The 16,475-nt window shown below is 34.1% G+C and overlaps 2 protein-coding genes across 2 annotated transcripts; one reads left to right on the forward strand and one right to left on the reverse strand.

Annotated features, from left to right (window-relative positions):
* Positions 1–2,934: 2,934 nt before the first annotated feature.
* On the forward strand, positions 2,935–7,963 carry LOC143533767 (sugar transporter ERD6-like 7). Its single transcript, XM_077028441.1, has 18 exons — positions 2,935–3,090; positions 3,176–3,238; positions 3,677–3,766; positions 3,876–3,935; positions 4,023–4,088; positions 4,185–4,250; positions 4,358–4,433; positions 4,644–4,708; positions 5,227–5,319; positions 5,403–5,483; positions 5,576–5,660; positions 5,860–5,903; positions 5,967–6,029; positions 6,102–6,161; positions 6,255–6,308; positions 6,388–6,447; positions 7,188–7,302; positions 7,385–7,963. The coding sequence occupies exons 1-18, from the start codon at positions 2,953–2,955 to the stop codon at positions 7,501–7,503; spliced, it is 1,398 nt and encodes a 465-aa protein (XP_076884556.1). The 5' UTR covers positions 2,935–2,952; the 3' UTR covers positions 7,504–7,963.
* Positions 7,964–8,176: 213 nt separating this feature from the next.
* On the reverse strand, positions 8,177–12,569 carry LOC143533766 (uncharacterized). Its single transcript, XM_077028440.1, has 4 exons — positions 11,592–12,569; positions 9,303–9,510; positions 9,072–9,201; positions 8,177–8,433 (listed from the first exon to the last, which is right to left on the reverse strand). The coding sequence occupies exons 1-4, from the start codon at positions 12,473–12,475 to the stop codon at positions 8,177–8,179; spliced, it is 1,479 nt and encodes a 492-aa protein (XP_076884555.1). The 5' UTR covers positions 12,476–12,569.
* Positions 12,570–16,475: the final 3,906 nt, after the last annotated feature.

Genomic DNA, 16,475 nt, shown 5'->3' on the forward strand with positions numbered 1-16,475 from the left:
TAAACTTAAGTAAAACAAAGAAAGCCGTAGAATCTAAAATAAAATGAAATTGATAAAAATCTTTGTTGATGCATTGATCCAATTCGTTGTTCTTTTTCGCATTCTTACTCATCTACGTATGAGTTAACTATTAGAGTTGCCAGCCCAACGATTTTTTACTTGTTCTTGGAGTTAATTTTGAAATATGAGATGGTACAAAGCACATGCATGTCAAAGTCTAGCTGGGAACTTGATAGGAAAGCAAACCTAACCTATGGAGTACAACATAATTCTGAGTTTATAAAAAAAACATACCATGTGACTCATGTCTTATGAAGATCTGATGTTGATATGACAGTAAATTTTGTAAAGAATAATACGTCCATATTTTGCAATTACGAAGAGAAAGAATTGATTTTATATTATTGATGTCCAAACCATTGCATCAAGGCGCTTTTATAGGAGCCAAAACTGAATTTGACTTCCAAAATAAACATGTAAATATATGACTTGAATAAAAGATTCACTTGTTTTTACAGATTAAGTCTATTATTTTCATAAATACATCAGTTTTAATGCCAATTACGTATTCAACACCTAACTTCTATTATTTTCATAATACTTAGATTAAGTCTTGATTAGTTCCAACAGTCTTCCCCTTAATCAAGGTTTTGTGATAATCTTTCATTGCTCTTGAATCACACTGGTTGTTGTAGTTTGGTTAAACTGAATCACCCAAGTATTAGATTGCCTTCATAGTCTTCCTTCACCATTTACTTGAACCACACAAGTTCTTGATCTTTACTTGAACCACATGTTCTGTTTGATCGCCTCACACGACTACATAACATATTTTTCTACTTGGTCTATCATAGATCTTAATTGATTGTCTCACACAATTTTCGTATCACGTTCCTTGCGGTTGTATCACATTACAAATTCTTTAATCTGATCTGCTCGATCACTGGATTGTTCGATTGTACCCCTCACATGTTGCTTTTATATCACATAGTTTTCTCCACTTAAATTGCATCACGAGATTAATTTTCTGTCTTTTCTTCCTTGTATATACTCATAAAAGAGTAGGCTCTTCATTTCAATTTTAAATTAAAGATTTTCATGTGCTTATTTGGACATTCATGAGTAAAGTGTCCAAATATCTTACGACGGTGACACTTGAATTGAGAATTATTTCTTCTGTCGTCTGTTAATCGCTAACCATTATTTTCTTGAAATTCGGAATTGTTGTCCATATTATTTCGGTCACTAATTCTTCAATCATGCTATCGATTAATTTCTTTGACCTTTTGGTTAGGCAGTGGCGGATCCAGAAACTATTTCCAGTGGGTTCACTATTCGGGTTGGTTAGGTTGTTCGGGTCGATTCGAAGGTTAGGGTTGTTTTAACGGTTCGAGTTAGTCAATGTTTATAACATAATAAAAATACAATATAATAACAATATATATATATATATATATATATATATATATATATCCGAATCAAATTCAAAACACCAACTAAAACAATTTTTTTTAACAAATTTGGGGTTTGATGGAGAGTTAAAGTGTTGAACTATGTAGATATGGCCCTAATAAGTTAAACTGCTTAAGTATTATGAAATAAAATAAAAACATGCCTGCTGAAATAGGGATTCAAACCCGGCTTCTCGCGTTGAGAACACAAGATGTTTACCACTAAGCCACAAATCCAGTTTTGGTATGGTTTCACTCAGAAAATATATATGGGTTCACTTTCATATTTTATATAGGCGTTTTATATAAAATCCGAAACTCAGTGGGTTCCCGTGAACCCGCGCCATCATATGTAGATCTGCCCCAGTGGTTAGGCCTTCTTTCAAATTGTATAAACCAGAGTTGCCATTTCGTGGTTTTGTCTCTTTTCACCTCTATCGGAGACGTTCTTCATATGCTGTTAGTCTACCTACTGCTTCGTCAAAGAAGACAGTGTCCTTGCCAGAATATTGCTCCATCGAGGTACTAATTTGTAAGAACTTGTCTGGTACATAATCTTGGAGTTAAAGTACCATGACAGTTTCTTAAAGTTTCATTCCTAGGCTTTTAAATGTTGTATTTAATGCACTCAATCTTCTGGAAAACTGATCGATGGTCTCATTATCTTTCATTTGTAGCATTTAAAATTCAGTTAGGAGAGATTGTATTCTAGCCTTTTGAACGCAATCAATTCTGATGTATCTTACTTTCAAAGTGTCCCAGATTTCTCTGGACATAGTATGAGATGCTACATGCATCACCATGTCTTCGGGAATTAATTAAAATAGATAAGCTAGTGCTAATCTTTCTTTCTAACCTCTGTTTCTTCTAGATATTCCACAGTTTCCCATAATCCATATGCATTTAGGATGCCCTTTACTCGAACGACCCGCAGGGTATAGTTTGTGGAAATCAAATAAGAGTTTGGAGATTGATCGAGATAGTCATCATCATCATCTCATTCTTTTTAGAATGTTTCGTCTTGTCTTGCTTAGAAATCTCCATCATAATCGATCTTTGTGGAAAGGATTTCCTTTTCCTTCCTATTTTTATTTACGACTTTGTTACAGTTAAAGATCGTAAACAGGCCGGTGTATGTAAATTATATTTCGGATTTGCAAAGATTTTCTAAATTTTAAAAAGAATGTTTATATGTATTCAATATCTAATCAAGTATTGGTTTAAAAAATATGAAGATTTTGAAAGTTTGGGTTTAAGTTGAAATTATTAAATCTGTAGTGTGAATGTGTAACTTTTGAAAATACTTTTGATTAGAAAACGTGTTTAAAAAAAATAATAAAAAAACGTCTCTCGAATTTCCGGTGAACGGGGAAAATTAGTTCCGACGACATATTAAACTCCGGTTGAATTCTTCCTTTAAACATATATTTGATCTAGACATATATATTTGTAAGCATTTTACTTGGTTCTTATGAGAGAAACAAAACAGGTGAAAATAAGCATGGTTACTAAAGTTGACAAAGTTCAAGATGGTAGAGCTCCACTTATTGTTCAAGATGAAACAAGAAAGGAGAATAATTATATGGTTTACTTGAGCACATTTGTTGCAGTATGTGGTTCATTTTCATTTGGAACAGGTGTAAGTACTAAGTTGTTATAAGTTTATTTTCTTGAAATCTAGAAATCAAAAACAATAGTTAACTTTTGTGGCTTTCACTTTTCAGATTGGATATTCATCTCCTAGTGAGGCTGGCATCAAGAAAGATCTAGATCTAACAATAGCACAGGTTAGTCGGAATAGTAGTTAGCTGTGAAGTTCTCCTCTCAATCATTGGCCACGCATCCAATGTATCCAACACACGTTGGTGACTTGGTGATTCTATTTGTGGATTTTAGATCTATAATCTTCTAACTTCGCTAATAAATTGTTTTAATTGAGATGGACATGGCAGTATCTCTCATAAGGACAGAACCATGTGTGATTTATTTAAGGTGCCCGCGGTATCAATAAGTAATAGTGATAACATAAAATATGAACCAAATCAGAATGTAAACAACGAGATTAACTTATTTAAAAAGAAAAAAAAACATTTATGCAAGACATGTAGATAGTTGGCTAGAAGTGCTTAATTTACTTTTCAGTAAAATTCAAGAATGCAACAAGTTATTAGAACTAGAAATATCAGCTATAGAAGTATTTAGTAAATTTTTTGTTGTCTTTGTAGTATTCTTTGTTTGGGTCAATAATGACATTTGGTGCGATGATCGGCGCCGTTACAAGTGGTCCCATAGCGGATTTCTTTGGCAGGAAAGGGGTAAGTTGATACAAGAATATAAACTTAGCCATTGTCATTTATGAAATTACAAACTTGCGGTTTTGTACAAATTCAAAAAAACTAAATCTTTCAATCCACATTCATACAGGCAATGAGAGTATCTAGTGTTGTCTGTATAGTAGGGTGGCTAGCAATTTACTTTGCTCAGGTATACACAAATTAAGTTTTCATAGAACTTTAAATTCTCCAATTTTTTAAAAAACAATGACCAAATAATATCTTTTGATGATGAAAGGGGCCTGTGCCTCTAGACACCGGACGGTTAGCAACAGGATATGGAATGGGAGTATTTTCCTATGTGGTACATCACTCTGAATTATCAAAATCGTAATATGTTACGAATTACATATTAATAATACATTATGAAGACCGAATAACTATGTTTTTGTGTTGTAAGGTACCTGTGTTCATAGCCGAAATAGCACCCAAACAATTAAGAGGCTTGTTAACAGCAGCAAATCAGGTTATATACACATTAGTATTTAGACTTTATATACAAAACCACATACATACACACATTGAGCATTTGATAATATTTTTGAAGTGTTCTATTTTAATATACTTTTGCAGCTCTTGATTATTGGTGGAGTGTCGGTTTCGTTTATAATAGGGACACTGCTACATTGGAGAACCATGGCTTTGGCAGGTTCTTAGAAATCATTATTATTACCTTTTATAATTGCAATATAGTTTTATCCATAATACTAATGTTTTTTTATGCTAACATTACCAGACCAAAAAATACTTTATTATGGATACAACTATGTGTGAACTTATTTTTAATGTCATGTATTATTAGAAAAAACTAAATTATATGCAAATTTCAAAGCGATATAACCTCGTGATTTGGCTGCAGGAGTGGTTCCCTGTTTGGTTTTACTCGTGGGCCTATATCTTATACCAGAATCTCCTAGATGGCTGGTAAGGTCTAAGGAAAAGTAGCCGCGTTAATTTCAACCTTTAAAAGGAGAGCACACCAAATGATTCGAGTAGTTGAAAGGAGAGCACAACCTCCTAAATCATTGTTATTAAGAAATTTAGATACTGGTTATAATAGTATTGTTTTTATAATCATAATCAACTATCTACAAACTTAAAAACGGCCTGGCCCGTTTTTGTTTTTGTTATTTTGGAAAAGGAGACGGTACCCGACAAACTTTTATTAGAAATAGTAAAAACATACAATCCTGGCGTAGACTAGTTAAAGCCCTGAAAGTAAAGACCCAACTTTCAATAGCTTCTTGATAGACATAGCGTTGTCGTTTTGGCCAAAGTCAGCGTTGACTTTGACCAAAAGTCAACGGTGACTTTTTGCCCGTTTCTTCAAACAACAGACCCTTCGTTGACCTTTATTGTTTAGCTCGAACCACTTTGACTTATACTAAACATGACCTATTCAATCATCTTACCCAACTCAACCGACCGGCCCACTCATGCAGGCTAAAGAAGGAAAACAAACAGAATTTGATTTTGCACTCAGGGAACTTCGCGGGGAGGGTGTTGATGTATCCGAAGAGGCGGCTGAAATCAAGGTTTGCATATCAATGCTATAACTTTTTCCCACATAATTTATAAAAGTATTATAAAATATCATCAAATGTTGCACCTTTTATAGGATTATATAGAAACACTAGAAAAGCTCCCGAAAGCCAGACTATTTGATTTGTTTCAGACACGATATATGAGATCGGTTATTGTAAGTTTGTCATCCTGTTCAAATGTTATATGTTATGTCAGAATTTAATGTTAATTTTCCTTCTTTTTATTTTTCCCATTTTTAATGTGAAGATAGGAGTTGGATTAATGATATTTCAACAGTTTGGAGGAATAAACGGTATATGCTTTTATGCAAGCAGTATTTTTGTGTCTGCAGGTATGTATCTAGAATAATGTTCTAGCAATCTTAACTTACTATAGGTGTCTATTATAAACACGTCAACAGTTCTCTAAAATTTATTTTTAATGCATAAAACCATATTTAACACCATCAATATAGATGCATAATAATATGTAACACCATCAATATAGATGCAACCATGTGTAACACTTTAAATATATTCAATATCTTTCAGGAGTTTCAGCTGAAATTGGTACAGTAACCTATGCTGTTCTTCAGGTACTATCTTGTTAAGTTCAAAAGACAAGAACTCTATTTTAAGGACGTTCTTATTTTTATCAGGTTGTAGTTACCGCCTTAAACGCATTATTCATAGACAAAGCCGGTAGAAAGCCATTATTACTGGTAAACTTTGTAATGCATACTCGCAGCATATTATGAATCAACACAAACCTTAAATCACATGTATATTTCAAGGTTTCTGTGGCAGGGATGACTGCGGGATGTTTATTAGCAGCATCTTCATTTTACATGAAGGTAATCATCAGACACTAAACGTTTACAAAATCGTGTACTGTTGATTCAAAAGTGGAAATGAAGATAACTAGTTGGTAATATTCTTGTGTTCAGGCTTATCAAATATCTGTAGCAGCAGCACCTGCTCTAGCCGTAACTGGGATCCTGGTGAACATATTAACTTCAGTTATAAATTTTTAACTTTTAACATAAAAATGTATTCTGATATCATTTTCCTCTTACACAGTTGTATATAGCAGGATTCTCATTAGGAATGGGAGCGGTTCCATGGGTCATAATGTCCGAGGTACATAAATATTCAAATAAATATACATTATTATCTATATTTAACAACTGGGGTGTGCATGGGTCGGTTTAGGTCGTTTATATAAAGGGTTCGGTATGATTTTCGTTTTACCTTTTGGGTTTGAAAATCTTGGGCTGAAGAAAGATAAAACAGCCCAAAAAATGAATTTGGGAGTTCGGACTGAAACGTTGTGCCAAAATATTTTGTTAGTTGATAATTAATTGATTATACCCATTTGGACCCAAAATGATTGGGCTACACCATTTATTAATTTCATATAAATTACTAAAGATCCGTTTTTTGGTTCGGTTCCAATCGGTTTGGTTCATTTTTTCCGTTTTCGGTCTTAGCAAAACCGAACAGAAAAACCGGGCTTTAAAAAAACATAGAACCAAAACGCCATTTTATATTGGGTTCGGATTTTTCGGTTTCACGCACACCCTGTCTAACATATATCATCATCAACATGAGTTCAACTCATTTGTTTATGATCGATAGATTGGTTCAGGTTATGTTTTTACCTCTTAACGGTCAAACGGGTATGCTTATAAGCAATAGCTTAAAAGGTAACAGGTCAAAAGTGTAAAAGTCAACCCAACCCAGCCCAACCCAACCCAACCCGAATCCACCCTTGCAAACCATACAAAACTTACCTGTTTTGACCTTTTTTACCGACCAATACACAAAAATGTTACTCGTCAGAGCGTTTATAATCGGATAAGTATATATGTTATATGTAGATATTCTCCATTAACATCAAGGGCACTGCTGGTGGGCTGGTGACATTAGTAAACTGGGCTGGTGCATGGGTTGTTTCCTACACTTTCAATTTCCTCTTGACATGGAGTTCTTATGGTAAGTGTACTATGTTAATACTTGATAATATCTTGTTTTCTTAAATGTTTATTAACATTAAGATGTACATATGTTGTTTTAGGCACTTTCCTCCTTTATGCAGCAGTAAATGTAGTTTGTATTCTGTTTGTGGTCAAGTTGGTGCCTGAAACAAAAGGGAAAACATTGGAACAGATACAAGCCGCCATTAATCATCAGTGACACGAATGTCATGAGTTACAAGTTCGTTGTGTAATATTACATTCTTGAACGAGTATCAAATTGGCTTGATAATAAATCGTCAATCGTTTCTACTCTGTGTTTGTGTATGAATCATTTGTGAAGGCTGCTTTTTAAAGGTGTCAAAGGGTCAAAACGGTAATTTGTGTGTCGGATTGGGCTGACCCAAAACACTTCGTGTACAAAAAGTTATGTTCTATTTAGTATTTTACACGTCAAGTATGTATCGAAAAAAATTGAGGAGATTCAATACATTTAAAATACATTTTGGACATTTTTCGACTAAATTCAACAAACAAAATCATATTACTTTCAATCAAACTACACAAATATACCCGTTTCGAAAAAAGAAAATCTACAAAATAATATATAACTCTTTACATAGGTGAGATGCACTCCACCTTCCTCTTCTTATAACAAACACAAAGCTCATTCCAATCACAAAAAAAAAAAAATTAAAAAAAAAGAAAAAGACGTATGCACACATATATATAAAGTGGGCCGCGTTCAAATTAGAATTATTAAATAACCAGGAACCAAAAGAGCCACTTTATTGCCTTTGATCATAGAGGGGACGGTTCGTTTAAAGAAGATCGCGACCATTGTTTCAAATGTGATCTGAGTGCCCAAAATGGTTCATTTGGTTCCAAATTATTTAACGTGTGCATTTTCCATACCCCCCTTGATGAATTAGAATTCGTTCTCTCCACAACTTTTTGTTTAGGATGTCGATGTCTTCTAACGTACGGTTGTACTCTTCCACCTTTGTTACTTCAACTTTGACTATGTGATGGTCAGAGGTACCTTTTGATGATAAAACCATATACGAGCCGGGAACAAACTTGTAGGGTGAATCGGGCGACACCAATATATAATCTACCCTAGTACCATATTTGCATGTACCTTGAACATCTGCATTAGATCATTAAAGTTGTTATTTTTAAGGTTCATAAATGAAACAACCACCATAATTGTTATTGTAGAAGAGACTCGAATTATAAATTTGAAAGCCTAAATCTGTAATTAGAATGGAGGAAGCCCTCAGTTAGGAGTTTGCATGATACCGAAAAAACCGATCAATAACTGAAAAACCGAGCCCAGACAAAAACCGACGGTTCAGTTATATGTTTTTGTAAACACCGAATTTATGAATTTTCAAGTTTGAATTACAAGAACTTAATAGATAGTGTTACCCAAATATTTTAGCCAAATGTATAATGATCAATTAATTATTGATTATTTATTAACAAAAATATTTAGGCCCAAATTGATATTATGCACCAATTTTTTCAGCCCATCCGAACCAAACCAATAGTGAAAACACCGAAATGAAAGGTTTTCAAAAACTCAAAAACTGAATTTCCAGTTTTTGGTTCGGTTTGAGCCTAAAACCAACCCATGCACACCCTCACCCTCAATATATTCAAATGAGAAACCAGAACCCAAGACACATCTATAACGGCCTGTGGGCTGTAGAAAACTAAATCCTACTAGCAAACTAGTAATAATTATAATTAACTGTTATGAAAAGTAGATTAAGGTGTTCATACTTTGGCCTTTAGCAATAATTACAACAGATTCACATTCGCCCGCAAAATCCTTAGCATCGGTGTACTGCTTGCTCTTTAAGTACTTCATCACTTCAACCTTTGGTGTCGGTTTTCCCATTTCTTCATAATACTGAAAGAACAAGAACAGAACTTTTAAGAATAAGAAAAAGTGTTTCTGGGTCAACCCAACCCAGCCCGGCCCGTTTGACCCGAGAGTGGATTTTTGTGTACCTTAACAATGTCGGTCCATCTTTCGGCCGAGTAGTCTGTTTCATCAAGAGAGTTGATACCTCCTGCTAATATGTGTGGTCGGTCACTAGATTGAATTATCGCGTTTATTTGCTTCATTCGCCAATTTTCATCAAGATGATCAAGAAGTGTGCAATGAAAGTCAACTTCTCCGGTTTGTGGAACATCAATCGTCGCCTTTAAAACGTTCCTGCATTCGTGTTAAGAAACTGTTAAATTACTCACTTTGACTAAAAAACTAAATACTACAAATTTAAAAAGAAAAAACGGCTACAAGAAAACGGGTCAAGTTCGTTGAAACTTTTAGGTCAACTAATGCTGTTTTTAGCGCGTACAACCTCCTAAAAAATTTTTAAATTAAGTGCATCAATCCGATCCGTTTTTTAATCAAGTCAGCCATAGATTTTGTGATCCCATTATGACTTTGACTCAAACAAGTCAACCCTATATGTAATCTAACGAAAACCATTGACTTTTACTAAATAAAATCAATTACAGTTCTTTAATCTCAAAGTAGAATCTTTTGCGGTTTTCACCGAATTCGTTATTTCATTTATCAGTTTTACAACTTCAAAAAAATATTAACTTAGACGCGTCACGCATAGCATCAGACTAATGTACATTTTTAGCTAAATGTCACCATCCGAAGTAATTTTGATGAAATTTCATAGACGGTTATGTTTATCGATCACAGTAAACCTAAATCACTATCATTAAGAAGCTCATAAACACTAAAAGATCAAACGTATTTCCTAATTATCATACCAATCCCGGAACTATATTGATCAAATTTCAGCCTCAAACTGAACAGAAAACAAATGACATTCACACAGATATGGAAAATGATTGGATACTTGATGTCTAAAGATTCTAAATTAAAATTATTGGACTCAAATTAATGTTTAAGAAAGCTATTTGTAGTAGTTGTTGAACTTTTTCTTCTTTCTTTTGTTTTTCTTCTTTTTTTTATTTTAATTTTTTTGCATACAGCTGTTCTCAAGCATGATACCAAACAGCACTAATATTCAACTTGTTATTTGGGTTAAATGAAATATTCAGTAGAAAAACTGCAAAAGTTAGCTGATGACAGAAAGATTGGTTTCTAATTTTTGTAACCATCAAGAAAACAGCCCCACCCCCACTCCAAATGCTAAGAATTTAGAACCCTCAATCCTATTTTTTCTACGTGATATGTTTATTTTGTGGGTCCCCCTTGATTTTATGAAATTTGTTTTCATGTCTTTTTTTTAATGATAAAATGATTTTAAGTCAAGTTAAGTATAACCCTCAATATATTTTTCTTTTATAGTATATATATATATATATATATATATATATAAAATATGATTAGAACTACTGTTATAATAATAATATTAATAATAATAATAATAATAGTGATCGAATTAACCTATATATTGCGATTTAGAAGGTTGTAAGCATTTTGACTCGTTTTTCTTTAAATTTGTTTTATTAAATTTATTTAACCTAAAGTTTATAATATTTGATCTAAGGGACTATTTGGCAATTTAGTATTGAACCATTAAGAGTATTGACTGATTAAAATGTAACCTCTGAATATCTAATCGATTTAGAGATAACCTCTTAATAGAATTATTAAAAGACTACCAAATTGCCCATAAACTATATGCTATCTTTTCTTAAGTACTAAAAGTCTAAAACCATTGGAGGATCCATTTATGCCTTTCACAAAATTTACTATACAATTGTACTGTAATGCTCTTTCCTTGAGTAATTGTAATACCATTTGCTTCATTGAAAATGAAGTGTCATGTGGCCCCCTCTCCCCCCAAGATAGAACCCATGACATAACCAAAACATTTATTTCACTTTCCTGTTTTAGAGAATTTATTTATCTTGAAGTTGACAAAATTTTATTGGTTTAAAACTCATTAATGCAAACTAGAAACCATGCAACATTTAAAAGAATGTTACTTGATTTAATATATATTTTTCAAAATATTCTGTGGTATTGAATAATCAAAATCAGATAATCAACTGTAACATGCTTATTGTTTAAAGTTGTATCTATGACGTTGCTTGTTTTAATAAATTATGATTCTGTAAGAAAGAAGTCAGTTAAAACCCCTTGATTAATTAGTTCTTCACTCTTATTATTAAAAAATGATGTGAATAATTAGCCGAATTCGATAAGTGAAGTAGCAAACCCTAAAAATTATCTTTCCCGGTCTAACTTTGTTAAAAAAAACACATCCAAACACGAAATATTGACCAAAAGCGAATAAATCAAACCTGAAATCAGAATCGTCGAAAATTTTCTGAACTTTCGATCTTTTAATTGGCCAGTTTGACAAAACCGCGTTACCATATTCAGGTGCCCAACTCTCAGCAAAAACATAATTCATACCCAAAGCAGCAGCCAAATCAGACAATGGTTTCATATCTTTCTCTTCTTCAGCTTTCACATCTTGTAAAGCCAAAATATCAGCATCCAATTCTTTCAAAACCTCAAAAACAGTCTTGGTTGACCTAAGACTCCCCCTTTGACTTTCAACTTCACTAGAAGTAAAACTATTATATGATCTCAAAACACCTTTTCCTTTCAAAACCCTGCTTATACCCTTAGAACCACCAGTTTTTAAACTCGGGTCGGGTCCGGATTCATCTGTAACAACGCTCAACTGCCCGCTTCGCTTCAATGAGATCTCGTTGTCCGGTAAATTTATCGACACCATTAGCTTTGACTTTGCAAATTTCTGCTGTTTAGTCAAACTTTCTGAACTACTAATTGAACTTGAATGCAAAGGTGATTGCTTTAGTATACTTTTGGGCCGGTCAACCATTGACTTTGACCTTGAACTTGAACTTAAACTTAAACTTGCCTTTGTGTGATCTTGATCATCTTCTCCATGGTCAAAGGTTGATGCTTTTTTGGTCAACTCTGGGACTGCTGGTGCCATGGAGAATAAAGCAGCATTAAATGTTGCAATTCGAATCGGGTTTTCGGTTTTTGGATGAATTGTGGCTGACCCATTTGAATTGATTAATGAATCTTGGTTTCTTGAATTTGATTTTCTGAATCTTTTTATGACAATTTTAGGCTTTGCACAGCGTCGTACCGGCCACCGGAGTTTTGAGCAGAGTAGCCGGAGCTTTTTGTTAAAAATATTGAGCATTTTGTGATCAAGAAAAAGATGGTTTTTTTTTTAAATAAAAATTGAAACTTTGGATGAAAATCAAGAATTTAAGAAGTGATTTTGATGGGTTTGATTTATGGATTGTTTTGAGTGAGGATTATATTAAGGTTTTGTCTGGTGTTTGTTTGTTAGTAATGAGAAGGTTATAACAGAGGAAGTCTCAAAGGAAACAAGCTGGCTGACATTTGGCCATAATTCAAAGGTTTTTTATTTTTTTTATTTTTTTATAATACATTTATTTACTAATACATGCAAAATAAAGAGGCTTTGTTTGAGAAATTAGCTGCAAATTGTATTTTATTATTATTATTTTTTTTTGAAATTAGAATATTTTTCCTTTAAAGTAAGTAGAGAAATAACTTTAATACACTCAAAAAGGTTAATATGCTATAAAGTTTTTTAAAAAATATTATAAGCCAAGTAGATACAAACTTGCATACATAACACCGATGTAAAATAAAATTACGTGTTATTTGGTATTTAATTTTTTTTATGTTATTTATGTGAAGAGGTAGGTCCCAGCAGAGCCCAGTTGGACCCGCAAGACTCACCTTGAAAAGGGACGTCTGCGCAGTTGAACCCGCAAGACTCCTTAACGGACATCTGCGCGGTTGAACCCGCAAGACTTAACTAAAGGGACGTCTGCGCAGAGACCAACTGGATCCGCAGGACCCACCATGCTCAGAGACGTGACGTCCTTACGCGCAGTACGCAAGCTGTTCCCGCAGGAAAAGCCTCCCAATGGTGTACTCTGTCTGTTCCAGCAGCTGCGGATACAAGCCATCGGGGAAGGCTACCTGCGCAGCAAAGCTACACGCACAAGGCACTTAGCTCTCATAATAATTCAGTAATGTCACCTGAAGAAGGAATGAGCAAAGCCGGGAACTCTCCCGCACAAAGCCGGGAGAACTCCCGCCCAAATGAGCCAGTCCGTACGATACTGTAGAATCTTTTGTACTGTACCTGACGAGGTATGGACAAAAGATCTGACCAAGGATACGACAGCTCACTGACAACAGTATGACGAGCAGCACGCTCTTGTACTGTATGTCACTATTAGCCGCTGCCTACTCACCAACCTGTCGGAGGACGTGCATAGCCTGCAGTTGGTGGAACAGGAATAGTACACAGCCGGCCTGGTCACTATCAGCCGCTGCCTACCCACCAACTACCAGCATGGCATGTGCGTAGCTCACAGTTGGCAGAACAGGAACACTATTCAGCCGGCTGTACCTTCTTGGAAACCTACCTACGGCTATAAATACTCCAACACCTTGGAATGGTATGATCATCTGATATCTTATCATCTCATCTTATATCTTATACCTGATATCTGCTCTAGTCATTCTCTTAATATACACTTATATTCAAGAGCAATCTAGTCTGATTCTCACCCCGGAGGGTGGTCACAAGGAGGTACCCCCCCCCCCCTTCTCAGTGACGAGCTCACGGTGTCTGTTTTGCAGGTTATCAGAAGAACCATCTTCGCCGGGTCTAACCCCTCGTGGGAAACATCTATTTAACCCCCAGATTATCCGTAATCTGCCCGGGGTCACTTAGTGTTTCTTCATTATGTATTTGGCGTCGATTAATACCAATTTGTTATATACTTTCAAAGGATCATAGATGGTTGTAAAATTTTAGGTGCTTACACCTCACCATGTTTGAACTTCGAAGATTTTACTTAGACTTAATATTTATTTCGATTTGTTACCGGATGGTTTGCGTAAGCTCCTATTTAATGTACAATGACGTATGTCCGATTATTTTTTATTTATAAACATGGTATGTAACATTTGACCCTTTAATTAATGAAGTTATGTCATATATTTGAATTTTGTAGAATAATTACAAGAAAATACAGATGAACGGCAATAGAAATTAATAATACCAAACAAAATTGAAGCAAAATAGGTACATATAATAAATTTCCTGGGAAAAAGGTGGTTGGATGAGATTCTTCTTGTTGTCTTTGTGTTGGATTGAGACAAAGAAAGAGAAGATGCCAACTGCTCCCCAAGATAAAGAAATAACAACCAAAGAAAAATGTATTAATTATTTAAAAAATCATAAAGCAGTTTATACCTCTCTAATAAACTATTTTCTCAACAGCAAAGTCATACACTTTTATGAGTTTATCCTGATCCTAAATTTGTATCATTTTACTCACAATAAAACTTGAACCGTATTGATGTATGAAATGGTCTATTAAAAACTATAACCTAATCTAGACACTCTAGTTTTAAATTTATAAATCTAGACTCTCCTAATGCAAGACCACTAGACAGACAAGTGTGCCTATCGATTGTAGTAAAGCCTAACGAAGTCCGGATATCGAACCCACAGGACACTAGCGACACCTAAACTAGACTCTAACTAATAACTTAAATAAATAGATTTAATTGATTTTTGTGTTTTTTATTATTAACTATAAATTAAATAATACTTAAACTAAAACTAGACACGAACCGGAACTCAAATAGGGTGAAACAACTACTTAGGCAAAAAATCCTACTTGTCAACTCGTAAACTCTCAGAATTGGATTTATGATTGGTACCGTATTCTAAAAATATGAAATTTAAGGAAACTAAAGTACGCTAGATCTCCTCCCGGTCTCACCAACAATACCTAAGAACTTTAAATATCATGTAAGCTCAACGGTTTAATGGTTCGGATCACCTCCCGGTCTCACCTTACCTAACTATGCTAAGGTACCCAAAGATTAAATCACCTCCCGGTCTCTCAAATCACAAAACACCCTAAGGTGTAAAGGGGTATTTTTATTAAATTCGGTTATAATTCGGATCTGTAAGAACCTAAAGAATCTAGGGTAACTCACTCCCGTGCAATCACTACCCAAACCCGCAAAAGACCAAAACAGACGACACTTAATTACCTCCCGGTCTCTCAAGTGACAGAACATAAGGTATCTCTAAACTCTCAATTATCGTTCCTATGGAATACGTTAACAATATACCATAAACTAGTTACAAACACACAGTAAGCAACCTAATATGCATCCATACATGAAAGACATTCACAAAGACGCATATGAAACAAAAACTGATAATAAATTAATACCAAATACGCATATGCATCACAACCAAATAAAATAAAAACTTTACCAAAACATGAACCAATTAATAAATAATCCAAAACCGAAAATAATACGAGTCTAAAAAGTATTCATCCAAACCCAGGCAGTTAACAATTTAGCCAATCATAATTACGAATGAAACAAAGATCGAATATATATTGCAGTTCATCGTAAAAAGAAATAAATATGATTGAGTTACTAGCCTGCTTAAATTAATAATTCAATTTTGGCGGTGAGATTTTTTGACGTGCTAACGAGCTTGACGTGCTAGCCTGCTTCCTTAATTTGGTTGACCGTGACTTTTGACGTGCTTTGGAGCTTATTATTTTCTCTTCTTTTTTAGCGTGACTTTATGAGCAGCTTGGGTGCTTCAATTAATTGACTAACCTTCCTTGAATTTTTTTTACTTTTCGTACTTCCGATTTCCAAACAGTAGCCTCACTGTAGCCTCACAAAAGAGGCGCCCCCTTCCTCCTTCGTAGGTTTTTTTTTACTCTACTTTAAATCCTTAAGTAAATCCTTGTTGTAAGAGCCTAGCCCATTAATAATTATTGCCATATATCTATAGTCCATACCTTTTGCACCTCAAGTTTTTGCTACTGCCACAAAACAAATTAAGCAAAACGTTAGAATACATTATGATAACTTAAAATTAAATTTTATATTCCATTCTTCAAATTAGTGTTACGATACATCTTGAATTTAAAAGTATATAATAATAATGATAGTATATAAAATGTATTCCATCATTCAATCATTGGTCTTAAATTTAGTAAATTACTCTATTTTAACTCGTTGTCTTTTGAGACCTTAAAAATATAAATATGGACAGAAACATGAATCATTTAAACCAAAACTAACTCAAATCAATTCAAGAGTGT

Source organism: Bidens hawaiensis, unplaced genomic scaffold (assembly GCF_021521415.1).
Source record: "Bidens hawaiensis isolate Kalapana, Puna unplaced genomic scaffold, B.hawaiensis_p1.1 tig00009894_1, whole genome shotgun sequence".
Classification (NCBI taxonomy): domain Eukaryota; kingdom Viridiplantae; phylum Streptophyta; class Magnoliopsida; order Asterales; family Asteraceae; genus Bidens; species Bidens hawaiensis.